Source organism: Mytilus trossulus, chromosome 14, assembly GCF_036588685.1.
Source record: "Mytilus trossulus isolate FHL-02 chromosome 14, PNRI_Mtr1.1.1.hap1, whole genome shotgun sequence".
NCBI classification, from domain to species: Eukaryota; Metazoa; Mollusca; class Bivalvia; order Mytilida; family Mytilidae; genus Mytilus; species Mytilus trossulus.
This window is the reverse complement of record NC_086386.1, coordinates 50,683,549-50,701,691: the sequence shown is the minus strand read 5'-3', so window position 1 is coordinate 50,701,691 and position 18,143 is coordinate 50,683,549. Positions and strand designations below refer to the sequence as shown.

Here is an 18,143-nt window from a genome sequence, read left to right as displayed (position 1 = left end):
ATAACTTTAGGCAACCGTATACCTGGTATATGACCGTTTTATCCGTATTCGTTGATTGTTCATGGATGGTGTGGTTAGTTGTATAGTATGTTTTTGCAATTTCTATTATGTATTCCTTCATGTTTTGAATTTATGGATACTTAAAACGGTTTCTTTGGGCAGGTCTTTTGAATCTTTAACCACAAATTCTGGACAATCATAAAAAAAAATTAGAAAAATACAATCTGCATGATTTTTTTAAAACATTTTAATTACTTACAACAATAATTAATTTTACATGTTATATAGTTTATAACCGCTGAAAGTTGACCAGCCACTACCATACATGTACTGTCCAGTTTCTCCACCTTGTATCCGTACAGAAACTTTGTCGTTCTTTTTCATGCTAATAATTATTTTCTGACTTCCCGAGGTGTGTTCTGCTACTTTATTTGCCGACGCAAAGTTTCTAGCTATAATATCTTCGTTCAGAGAAATGTAAGTGTAAAAGTTTTTGCCACGATAACATAAAACGGTCCAGGAAAAGCTGTACACACCATTCGAAGGAGCCGTAAAAATCCCATTGGACGAGTCGTATCCGTTTCCTAAATTCGTTAAAACTGTATTGTACACAATAGCAGATTTTGAAGGGATGTTTTGCAAAGCTACCGAATTTTTCACCATAAATGCAACTTTATCTGGTCCTGAAAGAAAAAAGAAAAGTTTATAAAATTCATTTCAATAAAAAAAACAATTTCAGAATGATTAAGTAATTGGTTACACTTGTTTAATGGATTTTTTTCAAGTACGTATAACATCGCTTCACATATATACGAATATGAATATCTGATACCCGTCAATAGAAGTCGTTTAGAGCTGCGTCGTCTTTCGCCGGTGCTTTTCATTTGCGCCAATTGGCATTTCATTTGCGCCAAAAAAATCTTTCATTTGCGCCACAAACCATATTTCATTTGCGCCAAAAACTAAATCTTTCATTTGCGCCAATATAACAGGTAAGTACAGGTAAATATAGGTAAAATAGTATAAAATATAAAAAATTTCAAAAAATCTTTTAATAATGAAGAAACATATTTCTCAGAAATTCAGGTAATAATAGTATAAAACATAATTTTTTTCAAAAAGTCTTTTAATAATGAAGAAACATATTCCTCAGAAATCAGTTATCATAAAATCATACAAGTTATGCTAAAACCTCGATAAAATCATACAAGTAATGCTTAAATCATACAAGTAATGTTAAAACCTGAATAAAACCTTGGTAAAATCATGAAAGTAATGTTAAAACCTTGATAAAAACAGAAAAGAAAGCACTATACACTGGAGTACAGCCGGGGTGTCCATATATCTCATTTTGATGTATGTTGTAGCCTGAATCTTCTTTACAACGTCAACATAAATAAACATGTTTTGATGTTTTGAATAAAATTGTTTATTAAAATGTGTCCATTGTTGGTTCGTTTGAAATTAGCAGTGGGTATAGCAGCCCAAAATGACGATGGATATCTAGATTCCGAGCTTATATAAGTTTCCAAAACATAGTCAGCAAATTTTATGCATCTGCTATCAGTCGGAGATTCATTCAGAATGTCCTCTACGAAGAAGTCTTCAATTTGATCAGGCGGTAGGTATGGTAACCCAAAAATTGATGATAACCATTTACCAATTTCGCAGGTCTTTTCCTTATACTCGGTACTTAATTCTATAACAATTCCATCCTGTCTTATATACATGCAGGTAAGGCATGTAAGGCACTTTTCAGCATTTAAAGGTAGCATCCACAAACACTATTTCAAATACTAGTATTAGAAAATGAGTATGAACTCACACATATATCCAGGGGGAGTTATGTACAAACAAAAAACAAAAAACAAAATAAATCGTAAATAATATTTAACTTTTCCGTTATATTACCTGTCATACCTGTAAAATGGCGCAAATGAAGTTTTTTTTTTTGGCGCAAATGATATATAACCTTGTGGCGCAAATGAAAGGTTTGATTTTTTAAAAATTGGCGCAAATGAAATGCACCCGTCTTTCGCATATTGCAACCCGTGCTATTTAAAATCAAACAAGTATCTTTAAAAATCACTAATTACGTTAATATTTCATGTGATTTTCGCAATAACTCTGTATTTTTGTGACACTTATTTCAGTTCTTATTGTTATAAGCTTTAGTAAACTATTGATAACGAAAAAAGAGTGGAATATTGCAACGAATGAACCGATCTTGAAAAGACCTACCTTAGAAGCCCCCCTCCACCCCGAAAAAATAACATAACAACATTAGGCAATAATTATTAATTACGAGACAACATAATTTCTCTCAATCGTACCATGCAAATGAGGGGCGAAACGCCGACCGGATTCAAGAACTTTAATTTGGGGCTATTTTTCAACGCACTGTAAAAAGTCAATACCTGAATTTCTCCCTGTACAATCACATTTTCCATCATTTTCCTCCACGAGTTTTAGCTGGTATTGTATACTCTTCATAAGATCAGCATTTCTGATGCAAGATTTGTGTCCTGTCACGATAAGTGTCGTTACGCATGACAGTAAGATAAACTGAAATAAACTGGAAAAGAGGTACAACGTTAAGTTGGGTCCCATACAATAATTAATGTTTTACTAGTACAAGTGTTATATTAAAATTTTGTCTTTGGCAATTCATAATTTTACTAGTGTTGTTATAGTAAAATTGTGAATTGCCAAAGGCAAAATGTAATATAACACAAGTGTCGTGGAACAGTCGCCATGCAAAAGAGAGGTTTTAAATTAACTAGCTAAATATAAAGGAATGTGACAGTTGTTATCCGTTCGTTTGATGTCGCGTTTGAGCTTTTGATTTTGCCATTTTGTAAAAGACTTTCCTTTAGTTAGAATTAACCTTGATGTTTTTTTGGTTTTTTTTTGTTATTTTACTTTTTACTATGGGCAAAACATTGCAACGATACGAACGTTATTAAAATCAAATACTCTTCTTCTTCTTAAAGTTTCTAGCGATCCTTCAATTATTGAAGATTATTCGCCGGAAAAGAGGTACAACGTTAATGTTTAAATAAGCTTAACGAACCTGCTATCGATTTTTTTTTAAAACAACATAGATATAGGAAGATGTGGTGTGAGTGCCAATGAGACAACTCTCCATCCAAATAACAATTTTAATGAACATATGTTCTGTCAATTATCTGCCATTCTAAGTATACTTATAGGACCAACAATAAATAGTTATGCCTTATTTTTGACATCATACGCATGCACCACATTACCTTCTGTTATGAAAAAAGTTACAGTGATTCTACATGTATAAATGCGCCCTTCATATACAACATGCTTCAATCATCACTGACTTATATACTATAAGAATAAGTGTTAAATCAATTCTAAAATAATTTTGTTGGGCATCCGAAGAGCGCTTTTCTGGATTTATCTTTATAAGAAACAATTGATTTGAAGGCATTGGGTGCCAGTACAAATAATAAGAAATGTTAGTACATGATTACAAAAAAAAAAATAGTCTAGTAGATTCACATATTATCAACATAATACAGCTTTCTTATCTATAGATTTAGTAAAATTAAAATCAGTTTCTTAAATCTATAGAATTCGAAAGCTCAACGAAAATATTTATCAAAATAATTTAAAACAAAAAACATACCTCATTTCGATGTCTGTTGCCTTTCTGGACCTTTTCAACCGTTGTGTTTACATTTGAGCAGAGCAGATAAGTATATGTATATATGTCCCTGATTTGGGCAATGTGTCAAGAGAGTTTTCATTAACACGCAAACTGTTCATTTTTGAAAGGTTACTTTAATCAATACCATGAATAACGAGGAAGCAGACGGTCGAAAAATAAGACAATCTGGGTCTAAAATGTCAAAAATTATTTACAAGTTTCTCGTTTTTAGCCAAAGAACCAAAGAAAAAATCAGTCAAGCTCGACATTAATTAATCATTTTCCTTTTTCTCAAACTTACTTGGTGTGGGCCTTTTGGAGTGTCTATGCACGTTTTAAGTCCTTTCTTACAAGCAAATCAATGTGCAACCATACAAGGAGACGTATTGAAGAGACTGCCTGTATACATGTATATGTGCAATCATGTTGAAAACTATACTTTGAACTATAATAGTTTGCATTTACAAAATGTGACTTGGATGGAGAGTTGTCTCATTGGCACTTATACCACATCTTCTTGTAGCTAACTAATTAAAACTTATTTGGTCCACGTAATATCACTATCGTCATTTTATTTGGAATAAGCATACAGCTAGTGTTACATTCTTAATAAGTTAAAAGAAAAATAAATCTCTTAATTCATCAGTTTTAAGATCTCATAGAGTGACTTTTTCATAAAACTTACATGATGTTATGATGCAACGAAGAAAGTGTAGCCGCCCTCCAACCTAGGACATATTGTTAGTATTATAGTCACAAAATAGACTGAATTATGTTTTCATTCAGATCTCACGTAGAAGCAATCTTCAAGCACTTTCCAAAACAGAAATATAACTGAGTACCTCTGTAATATTAATAACCTTCTATACATGATATAAAAAAGAAGATGTGGTATGATTGCCAATGAGACAAATTTCCACAAAAGACCAAAATGACCCAAACATTAACAATTATATGTCACCGTACGGCCTTCAACAATGAGCAAAGCCCATACCGCATATAGCAGCTACCCTTACCTAACCTGGGACAGTGGTATAACAGAACAACATAGGAACGAACTATAAAAATCAGTTGAAAAAGGCTTAACTCATCATAGACAAAAAATGAAAGTAGACTTTCAGAAATGTCAAATTAAAAACTATATATAAAACTGAGAAAGGAAATGTAGATATAGTCCTAGATTGCTCTAATGTACAATTATGAAGGTCTTTATAGGGCTTGCTGGACAATGGATGGGCCCAGCAAGTCATAAAAAGAGTTTCAGATCATTATTGAACTATACATATACATGTATAAGTACCATAAAACACAGACTTTATGATGGAAGAAAACATTAGATATGTCAGTTGTTATCTATTTGTTTGAGCTTTTGATTTTGTTATTTGCTTTTGGACTTTACTCGAGTTGATTTTTTTGTTATTTTACTTTTGACCAATGAACCATAATAACGAGGCGAAGGTGGTATACATGTATACCTTACAATAGTGCCATATACCATATATATATATTTTCATAGCGTTTTCCTTTGAAGGCATATATGCAATCTTTCTTTTCTTCATTTCTTACGTTTTCCTTGGTCGCCATCTTGGAAGTACACACCGATATCCATAATTTTATAATGATCAATATTAACTTACCTGCAACTTTTTTTTTATTTTTAGGTTATAAAATACACTTCTATTATAATTTTATTCAATAATATATGTTTAAAAGTCACTTAAATGTGTTAATATTGATATTTGAAGAGTTATTCGGTAATTACATGAGTTATTCGGATAATAACACTGTTATTCGGTAATTCGAGGTACCGCCATATACCAATTGATTATAGTATCTGAAAAACTTAACTTTCCAGGAAAACTAGACAGGATCCAATGAGCAATGGAAATTAGATTGCCATAGACAGATGGATATATGACAAATTAAAGTTCATTTTCAGTACCTGTTCAACTGTTTAATTAGTTGGAATAAGCAAACATTGCTGTATTTGACAGCTTCACAAAGTCCTGTCGTTTCACTTTTTCATGTTAAAAGAGATTTTGTGTCTAAGGAGATGCTAATCAGATCTTTTTTTTCATCTTTTAAAAGTGCCAATCCTCCTAAGAATTAAGACATTAGTGAAAATTTGACGAAATAAAATCCTGCTTCAGTTTACATTAAATTCCAACTATATAATGGTGCATCAATATAACATTCGCTTCCTAAGTCATGTTTTGGTATTTTAAAGTTATTATTTAGTTGAAATGCATTGAAAATTTACAATTAAGGGGAGCTAACTCCAAAATTTGCTATTCATTAAACAAGTTATCTGGATATCCAGAAACACAGAAAGGAAAAACCAACCTTTTCAACTCAGAATGAGGGTGACCTTAAAATTAGGTCAGAAGGTTTTATTATAGCCAGATTCTTACAAAGACTAGCACTTAATAAAGTCTATAGGTTGCATTTTTGTTAATATTGACAATGCAATTTCCCATAGGAACTCCTTTTATGGCTAAAACTGTACCACTGTTACTATGAAGTTTTGAAAAAAATCTTATCCTAGAATTGAAAGTTCATTTGCACCACATTTTTTTCAAAGATCAAAATATAGGGCTGTGAGGCATATTTTCAACGTTTATATGCCCTTAACTTTTCAGAGTTTAAACTTACACTAATTCTCTTAACTACCCCTACCTCGAATGAAATTTAAAGGATACCACAGATTTCAATGTAAACAATATGCACGTGTTTATTTACTGGTAACATTCCAAAGATCTGTCTCTGCGATATGAAACACAGAGAGCATAACTTGCTGGGAACCAGTATGTTAACAAAATTAATTTTCTATGAATATTCAAGATCTTTTGGGCTCCCCAAAAGAGGCGTGTTTTAAGAAACAGCTGTATTTATAAAGTGCAACCTTTAATGTTATGATAAGGCTATAAATAGATATCAACAGTTAAGACATACTTGCAGTTGTGCTACTTATTTTTTGCTTTTTTTCACAAATTATAGAATTTTATCATTATGAAATGGAAGTAAACAACTTTAATTTAGACAACCGTATATGACCGTTTTATCAGTTTAGTCATATTGTCCATGGTTAGTGTGGTCAGTTTTATGGTTTGTTTTTGCTATTTCTATTATATATTCCTTTTATGTTTCGATTTTTTGGTTTTTCAAAACGGTTTCTTTGAGCATGTCTTTTGAATCCTTAATTATACCACAAACCATGGACAATCATGAAATAATAAAAGTAAACAATCTGCAGGATTTCAATTAAGAAACGAAATAACTCGCAACTATCAATTTAAATGTTATAAAGTGTATAACCGCTGAAAGTTGACCAGCTATCACCATACATGTACTGTCCAATGTGTCCAGATTGGATCCATACAGATACTTTGTCGTTCCTTTTGATTTCAAGAATGATGGTCTGACTTCCCGAGGCGTGGTCTGCTACACCTCCGGCCGATGCATTATAGTTTCTTGCTATAAGGTTTTTGTTCAGAGATATGTAAGTGCAAATTAATGAGATTTTATCCCATTTTCACGGTCCACTGAACATAGTAAATGATAGTGCGGATGGGGCATCCGTGTACATGTAAGACTATTTACATAGTATCATTGCAACGACTCTCTGGGTTGTCGATAAGAGATATGTTGCAAAGAAAATGTCTTTCCTTTCCAACATATCCTGATATTTCAGTGACAGTCAACATTTCCTGCCTTTCCTTCGGATCTGCCATACTTGCATAACTTTTTTTGTATTCAATTTTAGATTTTTGTCGACCTTACTATGCATGAAATAATTGCTACTTGACTTGACGCGAGCAACAATCTTTTGTAATATCATTAAACAAATTGTTATGATAATCTCAACCTTACATTATTGGTATTGCTTTTAAAGTCATATGAAACCAATGACTGGTGAAAAATAATGTTCATCCAATTATACTTATTGAACCAATGCATGTATATGTTGTGTACAAGTTGTAATGTTGTACAAATTATAAGAGATTTTTTGTACAAGTTATCAGTGGTTAATGACCTGCTGAACAAAAATGGATGATGCAAGCACACAGTCTTTTGTTTCACAGCTTTCTGTCACATTTTCACGACTTCATGATACAGTCTAATACTGAGCATTGATACAAAAACATTATAAGACCACACAAATATTTTTTATCGATATGAATATGGTATATGGAAAATAATAAAATTAGAATTTAAACCATTCAGGTATCCTCATTTGCAGTTTGAAGACAAGGAGAATATCACTAAATGTTAAGTTGAAGTATATTTTTTTAATTTAAAATATCACTAAATGTTAAGTTGAAGTATATTTTTTTAATTTAAAACATTACACAGGTACATGATATAAGTTAAATCTGTATCACTTGTTGCAAGAAGGTAGGTGTCAATAAACTTATAACTTGTACAAAAACCCTGTACAAATTATAATTTGTACAAACTTACATCTTGTACCCAACATATAGAATCATATTCAAAACAGTGTGGTCCTGGCCATTGATTCACGACCTAAATTATCCCATTGACTGGGACAGATTAGGTGAACGTTTGTCTGTAACGACATTTGCTCACTTCTTACTTACTAAAGAATTTAAACTGTGGGGTCATCAAAGGTTTTTAACGCCTTTAATAATAAAATAATTCGAAAAATTATTCAGGAATAACCTTTATGTTTTGACTTATATTATTGATATAAATCAACACATCGTATTATTCCGGATTCGTTTTTCGAATTGCTTTATTTAGGTGCTGAGAACCCTACAGATTCAGTGTCTTTAACAAGTACATAGTGAGCAGTGATTGTAACCGACAAACGTTCACCTAATCTGTCACAGTCAATGGCGTCAATCAATGGCCAGGACCACACTGTTTTGAATATGATTCTATATCATAAACAAAGTCTTCTGTGCACGATTTTATTTTTTTTACGCAAACAAATCGTATAATCGTCAACTCTGTCTGTCATAAAGTGAAAATATGGCAGCTACTTAATTGAGGGTTGAAATTTCATTGGCTGACGAAAAAGTAACTTAAACACACAGTACAATGGATTGTTGTCAGATCAATTGAAGCAAAGCTTGGCCATATGATCAGTATTTAAATCAGATTTGATCAAATATACGAGTTTGAATCAAATGTATGTGATGTAAAATAGACATTAACTTTTATAAAAACAATTTTACAGTTTTTGCTATAATTGTAAAGTAATCTATCATCGTTTTACGTTTCAATAACTTATTTCCATATTTGGTTGCCGCACAAATTATTAACATTAATAATCTTTACGAGGTAAGCCACTGTTATTACTGTAGTTGTATTCGTAGCCCTTATTGTCCCGTCCATATGACGGCGGTCCTTGTGTATAAGGCTGTGTTTGTGGATAACCGGTCATTGGTACATCTGAAAACACCTGACCCCCTTGGGCTGGTCTTCTAGCAGCGTTGTGCTGGCAACACATACAACTTGTACATATCATTATGATCCCACAAAAGACGGCGCCAAGACCACTCAAAATTAAAGAGTATGGAACGATCATTGTTATGTTTGTGTAAGTTGAAATCAATATAACACCGGTAAGCCAACGTCCCACTGCTACAATTGTAGATAATCCTGAAAAAAAAGATAAGAATTTGAAGATGCACTTACTGCAATTATACTAATAATGATAATTTCGAAACATCACTAAAAATGTATGTCATACACATGAAAATTAAGAGCTCTGTTCTGACGGTTTGTTTCATTTTCATTAAAAGAGTTGTGCCCCTTAGTTTCATAAAATGTATTTCACTTGAGAGAATTGATTTCAATTTAAGCATTATTACATTAACCGTAAACTCAACAAGTCAGGTTCGAATTAGATATTAAAGATTTACAATTTAAGAGCAATGCTGTCTGCGGTTACTAGATTAGCTATATCTGCTAGTGGACACTCATGCTTATCCTGAACGTTATCTTTGACAATAAGGGAACATTAGGATTTGCCAACATTAAACATCACAGATAGTAGATCGACCATGTATGGTTATTTGCATCATGGTATATATATCAACTGCTTGAGTCAAATAAAATATATTGGATATATAGGAGAAACCGAAAATATGACTTTCCAAAGTTGAAATGCCTTTCCAAAGTTATATCTCCACCCCCCACCCCCCAAAGAGGCGTTAAGAAATTGACTTTTAGTTATTATAAATATAAAAAATATAATAGATGTCTAAATAAAAGTTCACGCAATCCGCAAAATACTGCACAGACCGAAGATTCAAAATAGTCATATGCAGAGATACTAAAAGAAAACAGAGTTAAACAGAGTAAGAATTACCAATGTTATTTTTAATATTAATTTAAATGTTGCCGCTATAATATAGAGTGACCAGAAATGTTATAATGATTAATGGCATCATATTTTCATAGTCAGATACATAGACAAAAGATCGTAGCTATACATGCGGTTGAGATCTCAAAGAACATATTCAACCCCGCCACATTTTTGCGCCAGTCCCAAGTCAGGGGCCTCTGGTCTTTGTTAGTCTTGTAAGATTTTTAATTTTAGTTTCTTGTGCATAATTTGGAGTTTGTATGAAGTCCAATATCACTAAACAACTATATATATTTGTTTAGCGGCAAGCTGAGGAATGCCATCGGGTACGGGAGTTTCTCGCTGCATTGAAGAATTATTGGTGACCTTCTGATGTTGTCTGTTCTATGGTCGGGTTTTTGTCTCTTTGACACATTCCCTTTTTCCATTCTCAATTCTATTCTTATTTATAATGAAAACTTCGGGAAATCGGTCAAAGAAGATCTGGAAAATTGTGCAAATCAGGAAGTAGTGACAACCATAGAAGTGACAAGATCAAGGATACTAGACGGTATTGTCCTCTTTCAATACAGTTTTTTAAAATGTAACGTGAATAAACAGACACAGAAATGGTGTTTTAACCAAGTGCCTATTGTGAATTTATTCTATTTCATAGGTACAAATGTAGCTTTTCCCACTAACTGTGTAACTGTTCTAAAGAAAAATTCGTTTTACCTTTAAAAAAAATCCACTCAGACTTGAAGGCCAAAATCTAAAAATTGTTAAATCATACTGGAAAATGCTATATCGATTTATTGAAATTTTGTTGGACAGTTTCACGTTTTAACATTAACACGACATGCTCTTTAGTGATATATCTGTGTTACTACTGAAGAAATTTGATACAGATCCCTGATTGCATATAAAAAAAAAGTGTGGTATGATATTGCCAATGAGACTCTTCACAAGATACTAAATGACACAGATTTAACTATTATAGGTCACCGTACGGCCTTCGACAGTGAGCAAAACCCATACCACATACAGACAGTGCATAACTTTTCTTCCTGTGGTATTTTTCTTTTGTAAAAAATTTCCTAATTCTTTTTTTTTTAAAAGATGATAAAAAAAAGTCACAACTCCGTTCAAATTTTGTTTTGGACCGTTTTCTGGCGTTTAAAACTTGATTGTCTATTATACCGTAAGCTATGATATTGTTATGACCTAAAGTAAAAGTACGCACATTTGGAAGGGATACAATAAATGTCAGTAAATATTGTAGGCCTTTTTTAAAATGGTCATTGTCTGAAACAATTCAAGTGGAATTTGCCCCTACATATACCTCTTTGTAACTGTGGGTCAGCTAATTTGACCAAAAAATCAAAGCCATTACCATGATGTATAAAACTTAAACAATATATTTAAGTTTCAAAACTAACTTGGTTTTCAGAAATCAACGCGGTATATTGCTGTCTATTTTAAGATGCACATACCCATACTAACCCCCCTTTTCTATGACAAAGCTCTATACTATACTGACCTGCTATGATGTACATTATGATACTGGCAACCAAAACACCATTTGTTCCGTCTTTCTTGTATGTAAAAGTCAGTATGACTGATATTAAACATAAGACTATTCCCAGGATAACTTCTATCTGGAATTCAAGAAACCCCAAACCTAAAAATAAACAGAATTTATGTTTATAACAAAATTATAAGGATGATTGCAATATAAAACACGAGTGGCTCTGACTGCTGCATGTTTCATTACAGACAGTAGCACGCAATTGTCCTCCTATCCTCGCCGGAATGTGAATTACCGAGTAATACTTATCCCTCAATGTGTACTTGCACGAGCATCATGACCGGGGTCAAATGTGGAGCAGGGTCTGCTAACCTTCCGTAGCACCTGAGATCACCACAAGTTTATTGCGAGCTTCTTCTGACCCAGTCTTCAGCTTTCTTTCTTATATTTTGAATACTATTTATGTTTGAATCTTCTTTTTTTTTGCCATGTCGTTGTCAGTTTATTTTCGACTTGTGAGTTTGAATGTCCATTTTGGTATTTTTCAGTTTGAGTCTCATTTTTGAATAACTACGACCACGGTATCAAATCTTCCCCGACTTGTCCAAATTATCAGTTAATTGCGCTATCATTGTGACATTTTGGTAGACACCCTTTCTGGAATTTATCATACTGGCTTCATTTCTCAGTTCTAAAATGCATAACACATTATATTTCGCTAATTTCTATTATCAACAGCGGAATAACCTTTAGGGATTCATAACCTCATGATTATTTTTTTGTTTAATGCTTTAAACGAGAGAAATATATATAGCTGTCAGTATAAATGCCGTCTATTAAAATATAGATTTAGAGGCATGTTTCATTTTTTGACTTTAATAATAAAAAGTTTTACACATTTTTAATTAATGTTGATAATTTCTCTATAGAACACATTTAAACGTTGTTGTGACCGTGTACTTTGGGCTAGGTCTCAATCGGAACTACTCGGCCTTTCTGGTTGCACGAAGAAGTTATTGTACTGCATAGCGAGAATGGCCGAGTAGTTACGATTGGACTATATGCAAAAAGCTATCTGTAACTTAATTTTTGAAGTGCCTTAAATATTTTTTACACAAAATAACACTTGATCGTTCCTGTATTTTAAAGCCGATTTAAGTGTCAGGTAAGTGAAATCAGAAAACGTCACCAACATTGGACGTAACGTCATATGTATATATTACGGATTACAAATGTGTCGAGGTTTGTGATTGAATAACCACACAGAGATGTCAGTATATATTCAGGAAACTGAATATATCATTATTCTCACAAAACAAATTACAAAGGTATAGAAATAATTATACAAATTTCAATACAATAACATAGCTAAATAATCTACATGCACGAAAGTAGATAGAGGCATAGAATGTTTATTTTATCGTAAAAACTTCATTTGCTTGATCAGACGAAACTAATGTCCTTTTAATTTTCACAGTTAAATGATTGTTTCATAATTTTCATAGTTAAAGGCTTGCTATTATCAATGAATACAATGAATATTTTTCAATGTTTTGTAATAAAACGTCAATTGTAACTGCTAGTACTCTAAGATCTGTTCATTGTGTCTTTTTGTGTCGGGATGTATAAGTACCCGGCCACGTCCACTTGTATTTTTTGTCTTTCTGATGAGTTAAGCATTTTGCAACATATTTGTATCGTTCGTTCTTATACCACTGTCCCAGGTTTGGGGAGGGTTGGGATCCCGCTAACATGTTTAATCCTGCCACATTATTTATGTATGTGCCTGTCCCAAGTCAGGAGCCTGTAATTCAGTGGTTGTCGTTTGTTTGTGTGTTACATGTTTGTTTTTCGTTCATTTTTTACCTACATAAGGGCTTTAGTTTTCTCGTTTGAATTGTTTTACATTGTCTTATCGGGGCCTTTTATAGCTGACTATGCGGTATGGGTTTTTTTCAGTGTTGAAGGCCGTACGGTGACCTATAGTTGTTAATGTTTGTGTCATTTTGGTCTTTTGTGGATAGTTGTCTCATTGGCAATCATACCACATCTTCTTTTTTATATGTACTGCGATGTTAAAAAAAATTCTCTTCAGGGCATATCGCTTTTAAATGACCTTGATCTGTTGCCGTCTTTCGATATTTCATATTTATATGTCTGAATGGACTAAGAAACAAAAATAAAAGACGAGTTAATCTGATTTTTCTAAAAATAGTGCAGGAAGATTTTCAGAAGACGTTTTAAAGTTAGGATGGAATCTTAATTGCATCAAATTGGTACCTTATTATTGCTTTTTTACGGAAATATTAATGGCTGTACTATCTTGGATTTTTTTTATTTAGTTTAATCAGAGACATATAAAGTTTAATTTCCAAAACCTGCACGTTTGGAAATACATGTTAACACTAGTAAATTTTGGGGTAACATAATAATTATAATCTGTTTGTTTTATAATTGACACTGAGACTGTCTAATTCAATTCAATTCGATTCAAATATTTATAAGAGGCGGATTTTAGTTGCTTATATAGGGAATCACTGAAGCGTGACTGGAGCGGGCTCCCTCTTAGGTCAGTCAGTGTACCGCCACTTATGAAAATTTCTGGATCCGCCACTGTTTATTGCCATATAAACTTCATCCATATAATGTTTTTGACAAATATAAAATAAGTATACATAATAATAAGACCGTTACAGAATTGCACGCGTTTACAGTTTGAAATACAGGGAAAGACTGCCTTAGCAACAATTTACAAAATTATCTTTTTTCATTTATTCAGAAATATTCGCTTTGTGTTCTGTCTAAGATATTATACGTTATTATCGTTTAATTTTATATAACAAATTAATAATCGAATAAGTGTACTTAACACTATAACTTCTGATTTAGCGATGAAGGGGATATTTTTGTTTAAACTGGATTTATAGCCGGAAAATGACAAAATGACATTACTAGTTATATTGGCTATAGTATACAGCATTATATGTATCAAATATTGCACTTTACTAAGAAATTGGGATGCCCAGTTTTCTGCTAAATTGGCAGAACTTACTGAGGAGAAACATTACTATTCACACTAATTTCACTTTAAACTCTGAATATAAGTACATACTAAAAACGCTGAGCCCACTAACATCTCCATATCCTATTGCTGTCGTATAATTTTTCCCTACGACAACTAGATAAAATAATCCCATGTGCACTTCAACGCCGCCTGAAGTATCATGGCCAGCAATTCCTCTTATGCTAGTAGTGTCCATCACAACCCATCCGGGAGAGAAGGCTCCAGCACATAATAAAACTAATGTAATTATTCCAAATATTGCAGGACACAGTTTTTCCATTTTATTTTTTTCTGTGTATTTGTAATGAACTGATCACGTTCAAAGTGTATATGTTTATGAATGCGTTTGTAAACAACAGGTTTTTTAAAATGTCAAAAATATTTAACCTTAACGCTTAACAAAATCTCTAATGTACCGGAACTGACTATAATTTCATATCAATGGGACGGACAGGATTTTCCAACGTTTTACATTTAACGTAAATAGGTTAAGTTTCATTGACACCAAGGTAAAACTTCCGGGTAGATAAGGGTAATGCTATTTTTCATGAAATAGGATGGTAACGTGGACTCCTGTTATCCGATAGTTTTACCCGTATTTGAATGAGTGCATTTTGCTAAATGCGATGTAAAAATACAAAATAGAAATGATATGTCAGAAAGAGGTGGTCAGTTCAATACCCTTTGAGATTTTGGTTTTCCTCCTTGCTGAAGAGCGTACGGGGAGCAATAGTTTTAACTATCTGTGTCATTTGGTCTCTTGTTGAGAATGGTTTTATTGGCAATCATACCACATCTTCTTTTTTATTTTTTAGTTTAGTTTATGATGAAAACTTGGCCACAGAAGACTACAGAACAGAACATGTGCACAATTTACAAAATAATTTTAATATTATTTATTATGATACCACATTATACGAGATATTGGTAGAATATTTATTCACAATATCAAAATTCAAGATATTAAGTAGACATTACATTTTTATACTCCAGCAAGGGACGCATTATGTAATCAGTCGGTCTGTCCATATATCAGTCAGTAATTCAACCACTTCATACATACACCAAATTTGCGAATAACAATTCACATACATTTTTGACTTGATGATGTTATTAGAAGTGGTAATGTGAATTCCCTTTCAAGTTTGATTTTTTTTCTGGTAGGGTTTTTATTGTCAAATTTTAGGGAACGTCCATTTAACTTCCAGGGGGGGTATTTTTTTCTGATATAAAAATATTCCAATCCCCAATTTGGCGATAAAAAATATTCTGGTTAAGCATTCTGAATACAAACCCCCCCCCCCCCCCCAAAAAAAAAAAATAAAAAAAATAAAAACAACAACCGGTAAGTTATAGTGTTTAATTTTGAAGAAAAAAAATCTGGTGGATTGCGTCAAAGTTGCCCCCAAAAGAACTTCGGATCGACTAAGAAAAAAAAATACCCCTCCCCCTTTAAAGTTAAATGGTTGCTCCCTCCCTTAGTCGACTTAGTCATCTGTTTACATGCTGTAAAGGTATAACTTGGGAAGGCCTTGAATAATTTCACTTGAAATATTGCACAATTGATAGTGATAGGTAAATCTTGATAGTGAAAATTTTCCGTTTTTTTTTTTATCCCATAGTTATTTTACTTTTAAAAACAGTCAAAATTTAAGTTGTTTGTTCACTTGTCACGTACTACCTCTAGGATGATAGGCTTTCGGATCAAATAACCACCAACGTCATACTGTTGTTTACATTGTTAAAGAATGCAAACTATAATACGATTGTCACTATATATTGCCAATAGACTATTTTCATATTATCGACTTTTTACTACGGAGAATATAAAGAGGGACGAAAGATACCAGAGGGACAGTAAAACTCATAAATCGAAAATAAACTGACAACGCCTTGGCTAAACATGAAAAAGACATACAATAATACACGTGACATGACACAACATAGAAAACTAAAGAATAAGCAACGAGAACCCCATATAACTGTTCGATAGATTATAGTGACTCTGTGGTTGGACATTTTTGGTACTAGGTATAGTAAAAGCAACAAATAAAAATAAAACCTAGTTTGCCTTCAGTGCAATTTCGGGTTACAAATAACTGTTTCCAAAGATTTTGTCGAGTATATAAACAAGGTCCTGTGAACTCATTTTAAGTTATAAGTAAATCGGCCAATGAACTGAAAACGTTTTAAGTGCATATTTGTACTTAAAACTGCGTTATTTAAAATACAAATAATAAAACTATACCATGTGGTCGCTGGTCGTTACGGATGATTTCGTTGGATTGAGGAAGGATCTGATAAACAATTTACATGTATTGTTCATAGTTATAGATTCAAGTCATAATGAACTTAATGTTTGGTTATTCCTTTAATAAAAAAAGAAATTGGAATTCCCCTTGTGATTTAACGTTAATGGTGTGTTTCATGGAGTACAAACACAAACGGTATAGAGACATTTACTTTTCTACATTGGCTAGAAGTATAGGAGGGTTGAGATCTCATAAACATGTTTAACCCCGCCACATTTTAGCGCCTGTCCCAAGTCAGGAGCCTTTGGCCTTTGTTAGTCTTGTCTTATTTTAATTTTAGTTTCTTTTGTACGATTTGGAAATTAGTATGGCGTTCATTATCACTGAATTAGTATAACATTTGTTTAGGAGCCAGCTGAAGGACGCCTTCGGGTGCGGGAATTTCTCGCTACATTGAAGACTTGTTGGAGACCTTCTGCTGTTGTTTTTTCTATGGTCGGGTTGTTGTCTCTTTAACACATTCCCCATTTCCATTCTCTATTTTATTTGAAAACATTCCCTTTTCATACCAGATAGTTGGACCCGTACTGGTATGGATGTCTATTGACTGTATGTAATATTTGAATTAAAATGACTTGTTGAAAAGAGGATGATTGGGTCAAATTACTACAAACTGTTGTTGGATTGATTAGTAGATTAAACCATTTGGCTTTATATGGAGAGAGATAAATTTTTGGTCTATTGTGGAGAGTTGTCTCATTGACAATCATACCATATCTTCATTGTATAACTCCTTATATATTCACATATAAAGAGATAAGAATCACAAAACAAGTTCCACAAATTAGGCTTATTCTCATTTATCGGTGTATTTCTCTTCACTCTCGATCTATAAACTGACATCTTGGGTAATAAATATTATTCAAAAACTGTGTTAAAAGCAACTTTTTTTTCTCGCTTTTATCCCTTTCAATTCCATTTCGCGGCGACTTAGTTTCGCGATTCTCAAAATTTTCTGATTCAGATAAAAAAGGAAAATTCCAAGTTTTACTTATTCGCGACAATTAATATTGGAGTTATTTTTTTTATTCGCGAAAGTCACGAGAACAAATTGCTCCCAAAAAAGGTTGATTTACAGTAGTCGTTCTCAAAACTGATATGAAATTGATATGATAAAAATACGCTTTATGCGTTTGCAATTCAGTTAGAAGTTTGAGTACAGATATGACTCTAACTATTTTTGCCAAAATTAATAACGTCCGACACCACATGAACACTGTTTAGTCCATCAGCTAGTTCTCAAAAGC

The 18,143-nt window shown here is 32.7% G+C and overlaps 2 protein-coding genes across 2 annotated transcripts; both read right to left on the bottom strand.

The window, feature by feature from the left end:
- Positions 1–273: 273 nt before the first annotated feature.
- Positions 274–3,663, bottom strand: LOC134697838 (cerebellin-1-like). The gene is made up of 3 exons (XM_063560124.1): positions 3,659–3,663; positions 2,418–2,575; positions 274–683 (listed from the first exon to the last, which is right to left on the bottom strand). Exons 1-3 carry the CDS (start codon positions 3,661–3,663, stop codon positions 274–276), a joined length of 573 nt encoding a protein of 190 aa, XP_063416194.1.
- A 4,931-nt stretch (positions 3,664–8,594) lies between these two features.
- On the bottom strand, positions 8,595–14,945 carry LOC134695777 (uncharacterized). The gene is made up of 3 exons (XM_063557189.1): positions 14,633–14,945; positions 11,533–11,673; positions 8,595–9,304 (listed from the first exon to the last, which is right to left on the bottom strand). The coding sequence occupies exons 1-3, from the start codon at positions 14,862–14,864 to the stop codon at positions 8,967–8,969; spliced, it is 711 nt and encodes a 236-aa protein (XP_063413259.1). The 5' UTR covers positions 14,865–14,945; the 3' UTR covers positions 8,595–8,966.
- Between the last annotated feature and the right edge of the window lie 3,198 nt (positions 14,946–18,143).